The 19,478-nt window shown below is 43.8% G+C and overlaps 1 protein-coding gene across 1 annotated transcript in view; it reads right to left on the bottom strand.

Annotated features, from left to right (window-relative positions):
- LOC144504127 (low-density lipoprotein receptor-related protein 1-like) overlaps positions 1-19,478 on the bottom strand; it is a 1,391,705-nt gene that overhangs the window by 771,724 nt on the left and 600,503 nt on the right. Inside the window, exons 14-15 of the mRNA XM_078229303.1 lie at positions 15,864-16,083; positions 10,208-10,406 (exon numbers count right to left, since the gene is read on the bottom strand). Of these exons, the coding sequence (XP_078085429.1) occupies positions 10,208-10,406; positions 15,864-16,083 (419 nt within the window). The remainder of the gene's footprint in view (positions 1-10,207; positions 10,407-15,863; positions 16,084-19,478) is intronic.

The following is a 19,478-nucleotide window of genomic DNA, read 5'->3' as shown; positions in this document are numbered from 1 at the left end:
GAGAGGCAAATTGTTCCACAACTTTAGCGATTACTGAATAACAATGAATCAGAAAAGCATTTGTAGATTTTTACTTGGGGTACAAAACTAAAACTGGTTATTTGACGGCAATTAACTTGTATGAGTTTGAAGGATTGTACCTGTCGTTTTTATATCTTCTGCTAACTCACTTTGTCGTATCATTTTTACCAAATGTCACTGCATAAAAATTATGGTTCTGCTCAGCTACTGCTAAGGATGACAGTGCGAGAATCCCCATGATGAGTCATGCTGCTGGGGCTGCTGTGCAAATTCTACCTCACATTCTGGCAAGTGCCACTGCTGCAATTACTCATTTAGGGGCCACAAAGCCTTGGTAAACTTGCAGCAGTAGGGCTTTCCATAAGAAGACAAGAACAAGAAATAGGAACAGAAGTAAGCCAGAAAGGGAGACATTGCTATTGTATTAATGTCACTAGGCGAGTAATCCCAAGGCCCAAGCTAATGCTGTGAGGACATAGATTCAAATCCCACCACAGCAGCTGGTGTGACTTAAACAATTCGGTTAATAAACCTGAAGTTACTCTCAGCAATGGGCAGCACAAGGGCACCAGGGACCTGGGTTTGATTCGTGGCATGGGTCACTATCAGTGCAGAATCTGCACGTTCTCCTCATGTCTGCGTGGATTTCCTCCGGGTGCTCCGGTTTCTTCCCACAGTCCGAAAGACGTGCTGGTTAGGTGCATTGGTCGTGCTAAATTCTCCCTCAGTGCACCCAAACAGAGTGGCGACTAGGGAATTTTCACAGTAACTTCATTGCAGCATTAATGTAAGCCTACTTGTGACACTAATGAATAAAATTGAACTAATGGTGAGAAAGGGCAGAACCTTCTGGTGTTTCTGGGGTGGGGAGGGTATTTGGTTAGGTGGGACAGTATACCTGAATCCTTCCATCTCTGCTAGAATTTAAGTTATGGATGGGAAGGCCCATCTTTCTCCCTCTAACCCCCGGCTGCATATTGAGGCCCTCAGCTTGTTTTAAGTGGCTACCGCTGCTATTAGGTAGGCCTGGTCTTCTGCCATTCGGCATACATGGCAGCTACAAATCAGGCAACCAATTCATCACCTCCTGGGGTGGGGTCCTTCAATCATAGGCACTCAGTGCTTGATCGTGGGGCTAAGTGTTTGGAAGGCGGGGGTGAAGTGAGAGATGGGGGCCTTCTGAGAACCATCGTCCAGTCATTGTTGCATAACTCTCCCCACTCCATAACACCGCTCGCTCCCCTTCACTGTGTTGGATTCCTGCAACATGAATCATAGAGTCTATGATTCTATGAAAAGAAACCCAATGCTGTATGTTCAAAACTTTATCCTTATGGTTGTATCTTTTTAATGAACATCTCTGCTGAACAATTATGATGGCTGCTCAAAGTTCCACTCTAACTGTGCGTGCATGCGTGCGCGCAAAGGTTGAGGGGTGGGGTGAGAGGGAATTGAGAGGAGTTTTATAGTGCAGAGCCTGCAAAAAAATTTATATGAATTTACACAAGTTCCAGAGTCCAAGATCAGAGACTAATGAGGAATTCTTTCACTTAGGCGTTCAAGTTCAGCTGGAGAGTTGTAGTATTCACCTCTCAGTTGCCGCTGATCCCACAACATGAAGTGGGTTTGCCGAAATTGAGTTCTGTAGGCAATGGCATTAGGGGCAAAATAAAGCAGTGTTGGTCTCCTGCTCACTCTGCAGTCGGCAAGACCCCACAATGGCTCAACAGGATTCGACCCCATGAAGCGACCACTGATTGTTGTAAAAACCCATTTAGTTCACTAATGCCCTTTAGTGAAGAAAATCATTCAGTAATATTATTCAGAGAAGTAAACCTGACTGCAGACCCTAGCAATCGTTGACTTTTAACTTTCCTCTGAAATGGGGTAGCAAGCCACTCAGTTTAAAAGCAATTAGGGATGGGCAAAAAGGCCTGACCTTGCAGACCATGCCTGTATCTCATGAAAGAATAAATAAGTATGTCCTGTTGTGCCTGCTCTGCTATTCAATAAGATCAATAAGATTCAATAATGGGTGGCACGATGGCACAGTGGCTAGCACTGCTGCCTCTCAGCGCCAGGGGCCCGGGTTCAATTCTGGCCTTGAGTGACTGTCTGTGTGGAGTTTGCACGTTCTCCCCGTGTCTGTGTGGGTTTCCTCCAGGTGATTCGGTTTCCTTCCACACTCTAAAGATGTGCAGGTTAGGAACATTGGCCATGCTAAATTGCCCCTTAGTGTCCCAAGGTGTGTAGGTTAGCGGGATTAATGGGGTAAAATGTGGGGTTTCGGGCATAGGGCTTGGGTGGGATGTTCTGTCAGAAGTCATTGCAGACTCGAAGGGCTGAGTGGCCTCCTTCAGCACTGGGGGTATTCTATGATTCTATCATGGCTGAACTTGTAGATCAACTCCATGTGTCAACTACATATTCCTCAATTCCCTGAGTCCCTAAAAATACATCAATCTTTTGAATCTCATTGATACAACCATGTGGGGGAGAGATTTCCAAAATTTCACAACCCACTGAGTAAAGATATTTCCCCTTCTCTCAGTCCTGAGTCCTAAGATGATGACACTAATTCTAGACTCTCCAGCCAAAATATATCAGCCACTCATCAATCAGCCTCTCAAGCCCAATTAGAGTTTTACACATTTCATTGAGATCACTCTTACTCCTCTAACCTCCAGAGAATATAAGCTCATTGCACTCAATCTCTCCACATAGGACAGAGTTATTTTCCCAGGAATCCAGTTGTAATTCAATGTACTTTCTCCAAAGTATATCCTTCCTTTGGCAAGAAGATCAAAATTGCACACAATATTCCAAGTGTGGTCTCACTGAAGCTCCATGTGATTGCAGCAAAACCTCCTTAATCTTATACTCCAACTGCCTTGCAATAAAGCTTTTTTTAAAACCAAAAGAGAAAATGCTGGAAAATCTCAGCAGGTCTGGGCAGCATCTGTAAAGAGAGAAAAGAGCTGATGTTTCGAGTCCAGATGACCCTTTCTCAAAGCCATGTGGGGGAAACAAATTTTTTTTGCAATACTTACATTCCTAATTGTGTGTTGTACCTGCATAGTAGCTTCCTGTGATTTGTCCAATCGATTTGAATGCCAGCATTCACCTTACCTTATCGTTAAAAAAATCCAGTCTCTCCATCCTTCCCATCAAAGTGGATACTTTCACACTTCTCCAAAAAATGCTCTTTCTAATGGCTTTTTGGTCATCCACTTACTTACCTGCCCTATATCCCTTCGAACCTGCTTGCATCCTTCAGACAGCTAGCTTTGTATCATTAGTAAACCTAGATGTGTTATACTCATCCCCCCCCTCCCCCCCCCCCCCTGCATCCCCCCCCTCCAAGTCATCAAAATTAATGGTAAATAGTTGAGGCGCAAGTACTGATCCTGTGGCAGCCAATCTCCGAACTCTGATCCCCAAACTTCTACACTTCTGATAGCTGATATTTGATCCCTATGTCCTAATCGCAAACATTGCCAACCCCCACCACCTTGAATACCCACACTGTCAACCTCCACCACCCCTAATCGCCCACACTCTCAACCTCCACCACCCCTAATCGCCCACACCGTCAACCTTCACCGCCCCTAATCGCCCACACTGTCAACCCCCGCCACCTTGAATACCCACACTCTCAACCTCCACCACTCCTAATCGCCCACACTCTCAACCTCCACCACCCCTAATCGCCCACACCGTCAACCTTCACCGCCCCTAATTGCCCACACTGTCAACCCCCACCACCTCCGATCACCCACACTGTCAACCCCCGCCACCTTGAATATCTACACTCCCAACCTCCACCACCCCTAATTGCCCACACTGTCAACCTCCACCACCCCTAATCGCCCACAGTGTCAACCTCCACCACTCCTAATCGCCCACACTGTCAACACCCACCAACTCTGATCGTCCACACTGCCAACCCCCGCCACCTTGAATACCCATACTCCCAACCTCCACCACTCCTAATCACCCACACTGTCAACCTCCACCGCCCCTAATCGCCCACACTGCCAACACCCACCACCCGATTGCCCATATTGCCAACCCCCACCACCCCGATCACCCACACTGTCAACCCCCACCACCTCTGATTGCCCACACTGCCAACCCTCGCCACCTTGAATACCCACACTCCCAACCTCCACCAGCCCTAATCGCCCACACTGCCAACCCCCACCACCCCGATCACCCACACTGTCAACCCCCACCACCTCTGATCGTCCACACTGCCAACCCCCGCCACCTTGAATACCCACACTCCCAACCTCCACCAGCTCTAATCGCCCATACTGTCAACCCCCGCCACCCCCTGACCCCGATCGTCCACACTCCTAGCTCTGACCCCAAATCCTCTGTCTGCTATTTAGCTCACTGGCCAGAGCTACTGGCCTCCCTTTCAGGGTCTCACTTTTCCCAGACAACTGCAAAATCCAACTATTTTGAAAGCACCGTACCTCCTTCACTCTGCTTTCCAGTTATATCCAAGCCTCAGTTCCAGGACTTCCTGAATTTCTGGGCACCCAACATTCCTCTATACTCTGAACAATGGCTCACTTTGGCTTTACACAAACCCAAATTTGTTCTGCTTCCAGCATCAGGCCCCTCTTGCTCCTTTGCCTGAGCCTGCCTTTGCTCTGCTCCCTGGAAGCATTTCTGGCACTTGGTCATTTTTACCCTATTGCATGTGTTTCATGTAGAACATTGGAATCACTGGACATAAATGCAGCTATCCCTCACTTCGCACTCCTGAAGTGTTCCTGAATAATGATGTACTAAAATGTACAGGACAAAAATTGTTTTCTCATAAGAAATCATGTCATAAAGGGTGGGTTATGTTCCTGACCTGTAATTTTTACACTAAAATCCTGTTGTCTGCCTTGAATCTACCTGGCCCAAAAGTCCTCTTTCAACTTTCTGCACTTAATAAGTTATTGCACTTAATAACTTATTACTCTTTCTACTTCACTCTCCTTCCTGCTTGCTGCTTCTCACTTACCTCTCCCATGTACTCACTACTTCCTGCTTGTTGCATCCCACTCCCTCTTACTTGTCACTTGCCTCCAACCGCCTCTTGCTTGTCTCCCTCTCTCTCGCTGCCCATATTCTAACCCCTTTGTTGCTTCCCGCTTGCCACTCCTGTCCCGAGCTCTTGCTCACAGAGGCAGTATGTGTAAAAAAGCATACTGTGCATATTCAGCTATAGTGCAATTTTGATGCACATGCAATAAAGAACCAAAATTGGAGGCCGCACTATTTGGGTGAATTCTGTTATTTGCAAAGAGTGCTAAAAACAAACATGCCATTTGAACACGCTTTAAACATAGGATTCCAGTATAACAGCATATAACATGAATGTAAAAATATTTATTTCTGTATTAGGTCCCACAGATCTCTCTTGATATCATAGAATCCCTACAGTGCAGAAGGAGACCATTCGGCCCATCAAGTCTGCACCGACCACAATTCCACCCAAGCCCTATTTCTGTAACCCCACATATTTACCCCATTAGTTCCCCTGACACAAGGGTTAATTTAGCATGGCCACCACCTAACCTGCACATCTTTGGACTGTGGGAGGAAACCGGAGCACCCGGAGAAACCCATGCAGACATGGGGAGAATGTGCAAGCTCCACACCGGAATTGAACCCGGGTTCCTGGCTGTGAGGCAGCAGTGCTAATCGTTGTGCCAGGTTGTATTTGCACCCTTTGCATGCAAATACATTTGCATGTATTAATCATATGACTGTTAATATAAAGTTTTTTGTGGTTACCAGTGAAAAGTCCCAACTACCCAACTGGTTCTAAAGTCATCTCCATAGTACACTCCTCCCTCAGACTCAGTTGCAACTGTCCAAATATTTTCAAACCCAAGTCTCAGGCTTTGCTTTCCAAGTATGCTCACCCTACTGTCCCTTAAATCAAGAGACATTTTTTCCTAAATTAGGAAATTTATTATGAAAATCACGAGTTGCTGTTTTTTCAAACATAAACCAGGGTAGGTTGAAAGTGCATTTATAAACATCATGAATGATTTATATAATCATTAACAGGTCACACAGAGTTCTTTACCGAAATCAATAATGCTGCATCTGAAAATGTTTTCCAAAACAAACTTTAAAAAAAATCCTACTTGCCATCGTCCTGAATGGACTTGATTTCCCACCACAGCAAAGCGATACAGCACAGGAAAAAGTAATTCAACCCATTATGTCCGTGCCTCGTTCTTCAGGCAATCCAATTAGTTGCACTCCTCCACTCTCTCCACAGTTCCCTGTAAATACTTTCACTTCAGATATTTATCCAATTCCCATCTGATTCCCTATTGCATCTGCTTCCATCACCCTACCAGTGAAGTGCATTCTATAATTCATGATGGAAAAATGAATAGAACGATCTGTTGCCCGGGTCAGATGAAATAAGATGGGATGAAGCCCACGTCGAACATAATGGCTGGAATTTTCCGGCCCATCCGCCATTGGGATCTTCCAGCCTCCCTGAAAGTCCCACTGCATCCCTTCCCCAGCCATCCCCCACTCACCACCCCACACAACCCTGAGGGTCCCACCACAGCAGGGCCAGGAAATCCTAGCCAATGTTATGGATGGGAGGGTGGTTAATCTACACAGTGATAATTTCTCATTTCTCTTCACCCATCTGTAAACATAATGGTGTTTTGATTTTTTTCCCCCTCTTTATAAGTTGTGTCATATTTCCCAAACCTAATTTTCCCAATTCAAATCTTCTATTAATAACTCCACAGCAAGCTTGAGATAGGATGAATTCAAAGGGTTAGTTTATTTGCACACACTCAAAGTGTGGAAGGAGGGCCGAAATGGCGTCTTCACATTCTGACAACAAAGAGAGGAATGAAAAGAAAAGATGATTTACAGTGCAGAGAGCACAAGAAAATAAATATTGGGCATGATTCTCTGGCTCCCCGCGGTGTCTTCTTGCAGTGGGAGGTGGCGCGCAATTGGCCAGCAGTGGAATCTTCTGGTCCCACTGCTGTGAACTGCATTTCCATTGAATCCACCAGATGCTGCCAGGAAACCTACAGTGGGGATGTACCATCAGTTGGACCAAAAGATCCTACCGGCACGAACAGCGGGAAAGTTCCTGGCATTGTTTCACCTGGGTTCCAAAGTCCAGAATCAATTCTAATCAGCTATTCCTTCACGGAGGTTGGTCGTGCTAAAACCATCGCTGTACAATTCACTTTTCCAGTGGAGTTAACTTCACACGATGAGAAAGGCAGGCAGAGATGAAGGTGATGGTAGAGTTCCCAGAAGTAGCTGTGTAGATAGGGCCTGGGCAAAGCTCCTTTTCACTGAGGCTACCGGCCAGATGGAAACAGCAGACTGAGTTTTTCCGTGCAGCAAGTCAATATTACTGGTTCCACAAGCCACAGGCGCATATCACATGACTCCCTCCTCTCCACACTACCTTTGACAAGGGATAGGTGTCCCTTGTCTGGGTCCCTGAGATTATTAAATATCTCCATCATTAAGAATTGAAAGGAAAGATGTGAGGTCCTTTGTCTCAGCAGTCAAGCAAAATCCTCTTGATCAGCCTAGGTTATGAAATGCAGATAGCCTTTGCATAGTTCGATTTGAATTTAGCTCAAAGGGGGTTGTTTCCCTAATAATGCCAGGTGGTTCTTCAGTTTGGGATTCACAGACTGACATAGCTTCAATCATTTATAAAAGTTACTGTCCATTTTAAAAATAAGCCAGGAGGATCATAGAACCCTACAGTGCAGAAAGAGGCCATTCGGCCCATCGAGTCTGCACCGACCACAATCTCACCCAGGCCCTACCCCCACATATTTTACCTGCTAATCCCTCTAACCTACGCATCTCAGGACACTAAGGGGCAATTTTTTTAGCATGGCCAATCAACCTTACCCGCACATCTTTAGACTGTGGGAGGAACCCGGAGCACCCGGAGGGAACCCATGCAGACACGAGGAGAACGTGCAGACTCCACACAGACAGTGACCCGAGCCGGGAATCGAACCCAGGTCCCTGGAGCTGAGAAGCAGCAGTGCCAACCACTGTACTACTGTGCCGCCCTAGGATAGCTATATACATTTTCTAAAATTATACAGGTCTTAGTCCGCTCACAATAAACCAATTGGGGCAAGCACCTTTTAGCTATACTTTTGCATGGGCTTTCATTGTAAGATAGTTGTTCAGAGGTAGTGCCACTGGACGTGTAAACCAGGGGCGAAGGCTGCACTGAGGAAACAGGTTCAAATTTCACCATAGAGCTGCTGGAATTTAAATTTAATGAATTCTAACATTAAATGCGAGTTTCAGTAATTTTGACCATGAAGTTGCCCTTAAAATCTTATCTGGTTTACTAATGTCCTTTGGGGAAGGAAATCTGCAGTCCTTACCTGGTCCTGCCTTATGTGACTTCAAATATGCAATAATGTGATTGATTCTTAACTGCTCTCTGAAATGGCATTCAGCACTCAGTTCAAGGGCAATTAGGGATGGCCCAAATATGCTGGTTTTCCAGCAATGCCCACATCTTGTTGAAAGAATCATAGAATCCCTACAGTGTAGAAGGAGTCCATTCAGCCCATCAGATCTGCATTGACTCTGCAGTAAAGCATCTTCCCCCAGCCTTATCCCCGTAACCCCACATATTTACCCTACTATTTCCCCTAACCAATATATCTTTGGACACTAAGGGCAATTTACCATGGCCAATCAACCTAACCTGGTAGCCATATTAATAACAGTATTCAGTGAAAGGGTTGAAAAGGACAAACCACAAAAGCCTGCATAATGTTCCAGGATAGTAAGCAGCTGGTTCCAGACATCTGACCTTCAGATAAGAAAGGGAGCAAGATAATATAGCGTGGGATTGTTCTGAGAGAGGCTATTAAACCAGGCAGTTGGAAAGGGAAGGTTGATTTGTGTTCTAACTGGAGCACCAGAGGAAACACAGGGAGAACATGCAAACTCCACACAGAGAGTCACCCAAGGCCAGAATCGAACCCGGTTCCCTGGCGTTGTAGGCTGCAGTGCTACCGATTGTGCCACTATGCCGAATAAAGGGGAAAAAAAAACCCAAAATATTCTGCCCAGCGGTTGATCTGTTCATACTTAAGGAAGCAAGATCCAACATGAATATCTATAAAGTTTTGTTTTTTTATTTCCGGGGAGGCTCTCTCTGTATATTATGTCCTCACTGTGGTGCCAATTTCGATTTGACACAATGGGCAGGATTTTACGGGCTCTCTTGAGCGAGACCGGAATTTCCTACCCAAGATGAACAGAGATTTCCGTTGTCGGACCCTCGCCCACTCCGATTCCATGGCGGACGAGGTGGTAGAGTTCCGGCCAATGTTTAAGAGTTCATCTGCATGAGCACAAAGCACAAATGGAAAGGAAAACACTTGTGGTGTGAATCTACCCTGTCTAACAGAGTTAGGCAGGGTAGATTCAGAAAGAATGTTCCCAATGGTGGGGGAGTCCAGAACTAGGGGTCATAGTTTGAGTAAAAGGGGTAAACCTTTTAGAACTGAGGCGAGGAGAAATTTCTTCACCCAGAAGGTGGTGAATCTATGGAATTCACCACCAAAGAATGTAGTTGAGGCCAAAACGTCACCTGATTTCAAAAAGAAATTAGATATAGCTCTTGGGTCTAAAGGGATCAAGGGATATGGGGGGAAGGGGGGGATCAGGATATTGAATTTGATGATCAGCCATGATCAAAATAAATGGCGGAGCAGGCTCAAAGGGCCGAATGGCCTACTCTTGCTTCTAGTTTCTATATTTCTATATTTCTACTTGTCGAGAAAATAGCTCTGATATACATATCAGACACAATACTGATCATTCATAAATGACAGCTCAGACACGCCTGGAAGTGTCACATATATCACAGCAATCCCCACAAGAGATTTCTTACTCTATGCCGACTGTGTTACTTTGCATTTTAATAGGATTCATAAATCATGATGGATTAATGTTATTTTTATTCTTTGGTTTAGCTGTCCTGTTTAAGCTTCGAAGAACAAGAAATAATTAAAAGCTATATTTACACAATAACATTTATCTTATCCTTAGATCATTTCTTTTTAGAGACTTGTCTAATTAATTGAAAAGAAAAATAGCTTGTTTCAACATTATGCATGTACAATACCTTGTAGCTGTTGTTGCTGTTGATCATCATAGATTCTCAGTCCAAATAATGGTGGTCTTTCTTTTCGGAGTAGCGAAACATTCCTCGTTATCAAATCCAATTGAAAAATGGTTCCATTTGTATATTCAGTCCAGAAAATAAATTTTCCATAATGCGACAACCCAAAGGGATGATTCACTTCTTTGCCACCATATACTATCTGTAATATGTGTAAATGCATTATCATAAATATAGCTAACATTCAAACTGAATCGAATTTGATAACCAAAGAAAATCAGCAATGAATACATTATAACTCCAAGAATCAATCACTGGTTAAAGCTATTTCAAGTACATTTGGCAAAATCTAAAATTACCATGTGTAACAATTTAACTGAAAATTTGATGGTTGTTTCATATTCAGACATAATCCAGTAGTGATTGTTGTGGTATGTCCCCGCATGCCATTGTAATGTTAAGGTACTTGGCAGAGCAAGGGTTAACATGGGACTGGAAAATAGCAGCACCCATGGTATGATGCACAAAGTTACATGGTAATAGTTTTGAGGGGGAACAATATCCAAAGTAATAATTATGGAAGAGAGTAGTAGCCATATTAATAACTGTATCCAGTGAAAGGGTTAAAAGGGACATGCCACAAAAGCCTGTATGATGTTTCAGCATAGTAAGCAGCAAGTTCCAGACACCTGACCTTCAAATAAGAAAGGGAAAAAGTTACGACAGTGTGGGATTGTTCAGGGAGAGGCCATTAAACCAGGTGGTTGGAAAGGGAAGGTTGATTTGTGTTCTAACATTGAGACACACCTGGGATGTTTAAAAATAGTTGAAAACAATATCCAATTGATTCAATTAAAAACCTCATTGTTGCCTGGTATGGAGGGCATTAGCTATGAGGAGAGATTGGAGAAACTCGGTTTATTCTCCCTGGAACGACGGAGGTTGAGGGGCGACCTGATAGAAGTCTACAAAATTATGAGGGGCACGGACAGAGTGGATAGTCAGAAGCTTTTTCCCAGGGTGGAAGAGTCAATTACTAGGGGGCATAGGTTTAAGGTGCGAGGGGCAAGGTTTAAAGGAGATGTCTGAAGCAAGTTTTTTACACAGAGGGTGGTGGGTGCCTGGAACTCGCTGCCGGGGGAGGTAGTGGAAGCGGATACGATAGTGACTTTTAAGGGGCATCTTGACAAATATATGAATAGGATGGGAATGGAGGGATATGGTCCCCGGAAGGGTAGGTGTTTTTAGTTAAGTTGGGCAGCAGGTTAGTGCAGGCTTGGAGGCCGAAGGGCCTATTCCTGTACTGTAATTTTCTTTGTTCTTTGTTCTTTGGTGATTGATTTTAAAAACTGTACCTTATAGATGATGTCACTTTAATCAATGAATGTCAGTGGATAAAGATACCTCCCAGACTTTTTATTGGTAAATGCTAACTAATTGTAATTGAATTTGAAACCATAATTACTTGTGTGTCTCTGAATATTACATTCAGGCTAGTTACAAAATGTGAGCTGTGACTTTCCAGGGTCTGAGCTAAATAGCTTGATTAAAACAGCCGGTTAAGAGAGCTCTGTGACTTAGTCTGGTTACTTGAAGGCTAAAGTTGTGATCAATTAAAAGGCTGTCATCAAAACCTGCAACGAGGCTCTAGAAACAGAACTCTAAGTGGCTAGTCTGCATGGAACAGCTCCATGTAAATAGTTAAAGGGTTCATGTTTAAATGTGCTGGATCTCACCCCTGAAATACCTCTGCAGCAGTGAGACACGATAGTTGGCATGGTGTAGGATCAGCGGTGATGATCAATGGCAATAGCATCAAGGCGATCAGTGGTATTGATTAATGGCAATAAGATAGGTGGCAGCTAAATTCATGAACCCAGAACAATATCCCAAGTTATGAAAAACTCAAGCCGAGGTAGAGGGATGTGCACTTAAGAAGAAAACTCAAAGAAAAAGTTGAAGAAGCTTCACTGCAGATTCTTGCAAGAACCTGAGTGACATAGTTCACAAAAAAAAATTGTAAGAAAGTAATTATATTGTAGAAGAGGTGGCAGTCCCACATGATCAGTAAATTTCAGGAGCTGGAAGACAGCTGTAGTAAAAAAAAACATAAAAAGAAAGCGCAGGTGGAGCAGAGGAAAACCTGCAGGAAAAAGAAAAGGCTGTCAAAGTTAGATATAGAAGCATGCACAGTTTAAGATAAAAGGAACCCTTTGCAGCAGGCAACAAGGGACCCTATAGAGAGGGCAACTCCACCTAGGGCCACAAAAGAGCTCAGAGAGAAGGTAGCAAAATACCCCAGAGAAGGAGCAACAGGAGACACCAGACTGAGGACAACAAGAAACCTCAGAGGATTGGCAACTAGAAAATAAACAGTTGAAAGAACTGTTGCTTGTCTTTCAAGATCAAATGCAAAAGAAGTGAGTGACCATTCAGCAACATGAAGACTGTCTTGAATGGCAGAATAGAAGCACAACAGAAGACACTCTAGGTGACTCTACTGAATTACAGGAAAGCTCAAGCTAAAGCAAGGGAGATTCGCAAGGAAAAGCAAAACCTGTTGAAAGACCTTCACATGCTACAATAATTCCATAGGTCAAAGTTTATATCTCCGGAGGTTTATGCAGAGAAGCAACATTACTTTAACATCACTCTGAACAAACAGACAGAGAAGACTCAGGCATGTTCAGTATTCTAGGAGGAAGCCAAAAGATACAAGAATCAGACAGAAGAAATGAAGAGGCGGTTGAATGGGCAAAGAGGAGGCATTAAAAGGAAGAAATAGTAGAACTTTTTAAGTTGCGAGGGGATAATGAAGCCATGAATAGCACAATTACAGAACTGAAACAAGGTAAGACTTCGTCGGAGACAGACATGGTCAACAGGGAATCCAAAATGGAGGACAAAGATTTGTTGCAGAGAGACAAAGAAGGGGGAAAGAAGAGACAGAAATGAGAAAGGAAAATGTAAATCTGACACATAGGAAAATGTAAATCTGACACTATGGCCACCCATGGGTTTATCCTGCGAGTAATTAACAACAAAAAAACCCATAAAGTTAGATATGATAGATATGCAAGCCACTAGTAGAACAAAAAGCATTGGATGTCTCAGATGTGCTGAAAACCATGAAGCAGCATGAAAAGATTCATAAATTTGCAAAATGAATTAAAAATACAACAGCAAACACATGTTTAGTTGAAATTACAAAACTGTAGAAATGAAGGTTTCATTTGTGAAATGCGAACATCCAGTAAGAACTTGGCAGACAACCCAGAAAAAGAATAGGGTCCACTCTCAGAATGAACAAGAGCGCATGTTCCCCTTGCACCCCAGAGTGTCTGAAAAAGCAGACAGGTTGTTAATAAAGAGAAATGCAACAGCGGGCAGTGCAAAAAGTGAATCAAATGGAGATAGCCAAGTACCAGAAACATGCTACCATTCTTCCAAATGTGACAGATCCAGATGTGGAAGAACTGTCAAGCCTCAAGACTTTCTGAACTTATAAAGTCAGAGATTGTGGACGGCACGGTGGCACAGTGGTTAGCACGGCTGCCTCCCAGTGCCAGGTGCCTGGGTTCGATTCCCGTATTGGGTCACTGTCTCTGTGGAGTCTGCACGTTCTCCCCATGTCTGTGTGGGTTTCCTCCGGGTGCTCCAGTTTCCTCCCACAATCTGAAAGACATGCTGGTTAGGTGCATTAGCCATGCTAAATTCCCCCTCAGTGTACCCGAACAGGCATCGGAGTGTGGCAACTAGGGGATTTTCACACTAACTTCATTACAGTATTAGTGTAAAGCTACTTGTGACACTAATAAATAAATGAGATGGGGGAGCAGGATAGCAAGTAAAGTTTGTATTGTAATATTTCATTGACGGGAGAAAAGATTTATTTAGAGAAGAAAGGAGGATGTTATGATACTGCATGCATTGTAGTGTAAAGGTGCTCGGCAGAGCAAGGGTTAATGCAGGATAGTGAAGAGTCATGAGGTAATAAACTCTGGGAGAATAGCCTAGAAATGCAAAATGGGGGAGTGCAAAAAGTGAATCAAATGGAGATAGCCAAGTACCAAGGGGTGGCATGGTGGCACAGTGGTGAGCACTGCTGCCTCACAGCGCCAGGGAGCTGGGTTCAATTCTGGCCTTGGGTGGCTGTGTGTGTGGAGTTTGCACGTTCTCCCCATGTCTGCATGGGTTTCCTCTGCATGCTCCGGTTTCCTCCCACTGTCCAAAGATGAGTAGGTTCGGTTAATTGGCCATGTTAAATTGCCCCTTAGTCTCAGGGGGACCAGTGGGGTAAATACAAGGGGTTAAGGGGATAGGGCTTGGGTGCGATTGTTGTTGATGCAGGCTGAATAGTTTAAATGACTACCTTCTGCACTGTAGGGATTCTATGATGCCAGAAACATGTTACCATTCCTCCAAATGTGACAGACCCAGATGTGGAAGAACTGTCGAGCCTCAAGACTTTCTGAACTTATAAAGTCAGAGATTGTGGATGCCATGGCAGCACAGTGGTTAGCACTGCTGCCTCCCAGTGCCAGGGACTCAGGTTTGATTCCCAGCTTGCTCTGAACAACGAAAGCAGCCAACCTGGCATGGGACAGCTCCATGCATGACCAAACCTTGAAACTGTAAATAGTTAAAGTCTACCAATGTAGGGTTCATATTGAAATCTAAAACTCTCAAGATGTCCTCAATGAGACACCTAAAGAACAGCGATTATAATATTTTTTTTGAGAACCGCAACAGCCTAAAACCAGAAATTAGGTATTCAGTCTGTATGCTTGAATAATGAGACCTGAGGCATCTCTGATATTGGACCTTGGGCATAATTTTCAGCAGAATGTGAGCTGAGGGGAATCGGGAAAAGCTGACTGGGCCTCGGGCGTGTACTCCAGGCATGTGAGGAAAGGTGGGTGGGGCAACTCAGCCGAGAGGTGATTGATGGCTGAGGTGGCTGAGGATATCTGTGATCGGGAACGGGTGTCAATCAATGATTCCCCTTTTATTCATGGGATGTGGGTGTCATTGGCTCTGCCAGCATTTGTCACATATCCCCAATTTCCCTTGAATTGAGTGGCTTGATCAGTCATATCGGAAGGCACTTAAGAATCAACCACATTGTTGTGGGCCTGGAGTCACATGTAGGCCAGACCCGGTAAGGATGGCCAGATAGGTTTTTACAATTTACAACAATTGACAATGGGTTTCATGGTAATCATTAGACTTCCAGTTCCAGATTTTTATTGAATTCAAATTTCATGGTTTGCCATGGTGAGATTTGAAACCAGTTCCCTAGAGCATTACCCTGGGTCTCTGGATTTCTAGTCCATCACTGCCTGGGGGGGCGGGGGGGGGTAGCAGATCTCAGGGTAGGAGAATGATTGAATTTCTGAGCCACAATATTGATATTTAAATTGCCTCTCTCCTAGTCATTTAGTTTAGCTAGTGCAGAACCCCGTGAAAAATAACTTGAACAAATAGATCACTGAGTTCCTATTACTATTATTGCTCATTTCATTTTGGGGGCCATAGGTGAAATTTCTTTTAGAATTCAGTTTCACTTTGTTGTAAAATCCTTTTAAGCTTGAGCTTTAGTGTCACGAATTACATAATTATTTGCAATGACACAGAAAAGTAATCAGAATGCACTCACCATTCTCTCTGTGCCATTTAAAAAGATTCTTTCAATGTGATCATAGTATGCGTCACACCAATATAGTATTCCAGTGTTGTAGTCCAGGGTTAAACCATTAGGCCATAGCATCATTGTTGTCACAAAAAGCTGTCGATTGGAACCATCCATCCATGCTTTCTCAATTCTTCCTGTCATGTTGTCTATCTCTTCCTCTTCCCAATCTGTCCAATACATCCAGCTGCATACAATGCAGGAACACATTATACATTTATGTCAGTGATAAATACAATCAATTATATGAGATAAAATCGCTATCCTGTGATATCTGAAATTTGCAACAAGCTGTTCTTTTGCCACATTACCTCAAAGGGATAGAGTTATTATTCACTGAGTACATATAGTAATACAAAAGCTGTAACTTTCACATTATCTGCAATTCTAAACTACGCAAGGCACAACAGATGGTGCAGCATGTCAAATATAACATAATGTACAGAACGGACACAGGTACAAGGTCCTCCAAAGCACATTCCTAAATAAGAATGAATTACTTGGTTTCGCACTTTCAAGTTTGTTCTTCCTTCATTGGCCACCGTGGCCAACTTGCTAAAGAGAAGTAAAGACAGTGGCAGGAATTTTACCGCCCAGCCTGCCATGGGAATCAGAGCAAGCGAGGGGCAGACCATGGAACGGTCCGTTGACCTCAGGTGTGGATTTTGCGGTTTTAGGACGAGCGAAGCTGTAAAATCCCGCCCATTTAGTGCAATGAACAAATATTAACAAATACATATTTTCACTTCTATTTATTGAACTTTCCAAGCAAGCGAATGAAACCGTCGGGCATTTAGAAAAGAACTGTCCTGAAAATTCTATGTCTTTGACTATCCGCCTTCACCTTAGAAATCTAACAGTTAAAATAATCTAATTTAACTTTCATAATAATTTCCTGTGATTTCTTTATTGGCTGTATGAAAAATTCTTTACACATAACTGGTCAATAGTGTTGACTGGACGAGAGGATTCATTGCCCCAGACATCATGAGCAAGCTGAATCGATGATCAGACTTGCTGAAGCATACTAAGTAAATTCCGTTTCAAATTTTCACTCGTTGGGACCAGTATCTCCTCATTTCTGCCTCTGAATCATAGAATCCTTACAGTGCAGAAGGAGGCCATTCAGCCCATCGAGTCTGCACCAAACACAATCCCACCTCGACCCTATTTCTGTAACCCCTCATATTTACCCTGCTAATCCCCCTGACACTCGGGTTAATTTCACATTTACCAATCAACCTGACCCACATATCTTTGGATTGTGGGAGGAAGCCGGAGCACCTGGGAGGAAACTCACGCAGACACGGGGAGAATGTCTGGGGCAGCACGGTAGCACAGTGGTTAGCACTGCTGCTTCACAGCTCCAGGGACCTGGGTTCGATTCCTGGCTTGGGTCACTGTCTGTGTGGAGTTTGCACATTCTCCTCGTGTCTGCGTGGATTTCCTCCGGGTGCTCTGGTTTCCTCCCACAGTCCAAAGATGTGCAGTTTAGGTTGATTGGCCATGCTAAAAATTGCCCTTAGTGTCCTGAGATGTGTAGGTTGGAGGGATCAGTGGGTAAATATGTAGGGATATGGGGGTAGGGCCTGGGTGGGATTGTGGTCGGTGCAGACTCGATGGGCCAAATGGCCTCTTTCTGTACTGGAGGGATTCTATGAATTCTATTCTATGAATTCTATGAATTCTATGAATGTGCAAACTCCACACAGTGACCCGAGGCTGGAATTGAACGCCATGAGGCAGTAGTACTAACCACTGTGCGACCGTGCCACCCTCTGGCAAGGCACCATCGTTCTTTCCTTATATGCATCATGTTTGTGAATCAGGTGTTGGCTCCTGAGGGATTGTAAAACTAATTCATTGGGATGGAACGGTGGCACAGTGGTGAGCACTGCTGCTCACAGCTCCAGGGACCTGGGTTCGATTCCGGCTTTGGGTGGCTGTCTGTGTGGAATTTGTACATTTTCCCTATGTCTGGATGGGTTTCCTCCGGGTGCTTCCTCCCACAGTCCAAAAATGTGCCGGTTAGGTGGATTTGGCCTCTTAATGTTCCAGGGTGTGTAGGTTAGATGAATTAGCCATGAGAAATGTGTGGAGTTGCTGGAATAGGGCGGGGGAGTGGGCCTGGGTATGATACACTGTCAGAAAGTCAGTGCAGACTCGATGGGTCAAATGGCCTCTTCTGCACAGTTGGAATTCTATGATTTTAAAGGGGATGGCAGTAATGACAGCAGTATCTTTGCATCCCTTTGGGAGCCACTGCCCTACTATTAGCACCACACAATAAATGTACCACCATGTACCACTGCTCAATGTGTCTGCCTCAGAACAATGTTTCAGGAGTATTTGGCTGAAGTTTAAGGATACTTTGTGTGGCACAGTCAATAGCGATTTACTGCAATCCAATTTAAAAAAAATAAACTTTTCACACTAATCAGTGTTATCCTTTTCTTTTATTTTTATTCTCAAAGCCTGAAAGTGTTAATTGCTATTGAAGAGTTTTATATCTATGTATGGGCAGTGGATTCCCTGATGTTGGTTGCGCAAGTGGCTATTATTCATTCATAATGATTGAAAAGCATTGTTGGTGGACCATTTCAGCACAGGGTCATTGTGGCGAACCCAGGTTCTATGTTGACCTAATGTCCGCATTTTAAGCAGTGCCCGTTAAATCTGGCTGACTCCAAGCCACTGGGTCAATTGTGGTGTTCTAGTCAGACTGAATTTGCCTAACTCAGCATAGATCAGGGATCAGCATTCCTGCATTGCTTGACTCAGCTATACCCTGCATAAACTTGCTGCATTAGGAAAGGTGAGTGTGAAGTTCAATCAAAGATCTTTTTGATGATTTTATACAATATTTATTATTTACTTTATAAGGGTTTTTGTATTTCAATGATGCTTCTCATTATGTAAAATAAAACCCTGTGGTAGATTTCTAATATAAACCTTACAAGTTCATAGTCTTCCAATTGCATCATCTTTATCCATCCAAGCCAAGACAGTAGAATGGTTTCTCAACTCAACTCAACTTCAAATTTCTATGTATCCAGATCACCAGCAACCTGCCCTGATCCCTCCACACCAATGCTATAGTTAAGAAAGCCCACTGATGCCTCTACTTTCTCAGCAGGCTAAGGAAATTAGTCATGTCCTCTACAAATCTCACCATTTTTTACAGGTGCACCATAGAAAGCATCCTTTCCGGATGTCTCATAGTTTAGTATGGCTCCTGCTCTGACCAAGACCGCAAGAAACTACAAAGGATTGTGACCATAGCCCAGTCCATCCATTGACTCTGTCTACACTTCCCTCTGCTTCGGAAAAGCAGCCAGCATAATTAAAAACACCAAGCACCCTGATCATACTCTCTTCCACCTCCTTACATGGGGAAAAAGATAAAAGTCTGAGATCATGTACCAACTGACTCAAAAACAACTTCTTTCCTGCTGCCATCAGTCTTTTGAATGGACCTACCTTCTATGAAGATGATCTTTCCCTGCACTCTAGCTATGATTATAACATTATATTCTGCACCCTCTCCTTTCCTTCTTCCCCTTGTACTCTATAAAATGGTAT

This window comes from Mustelus asterias, chromosome 14 (assembly GCF_964213995.1).
Source record: "Mustelus asterias chromosome 14, sMusAst1.hap1.1, whole genome shotgun sequence".
NCBI lineage: Eukaryota > Metazoa > Chordata > Chondrichthyes > Carcharhiniformes > Triakidae > Mustelus > Mustelus asterias.
Note: the sequence above shows the minus strand (reverse complement) of the source record. Positions and strands in the feature narration are given on the sequence as shown.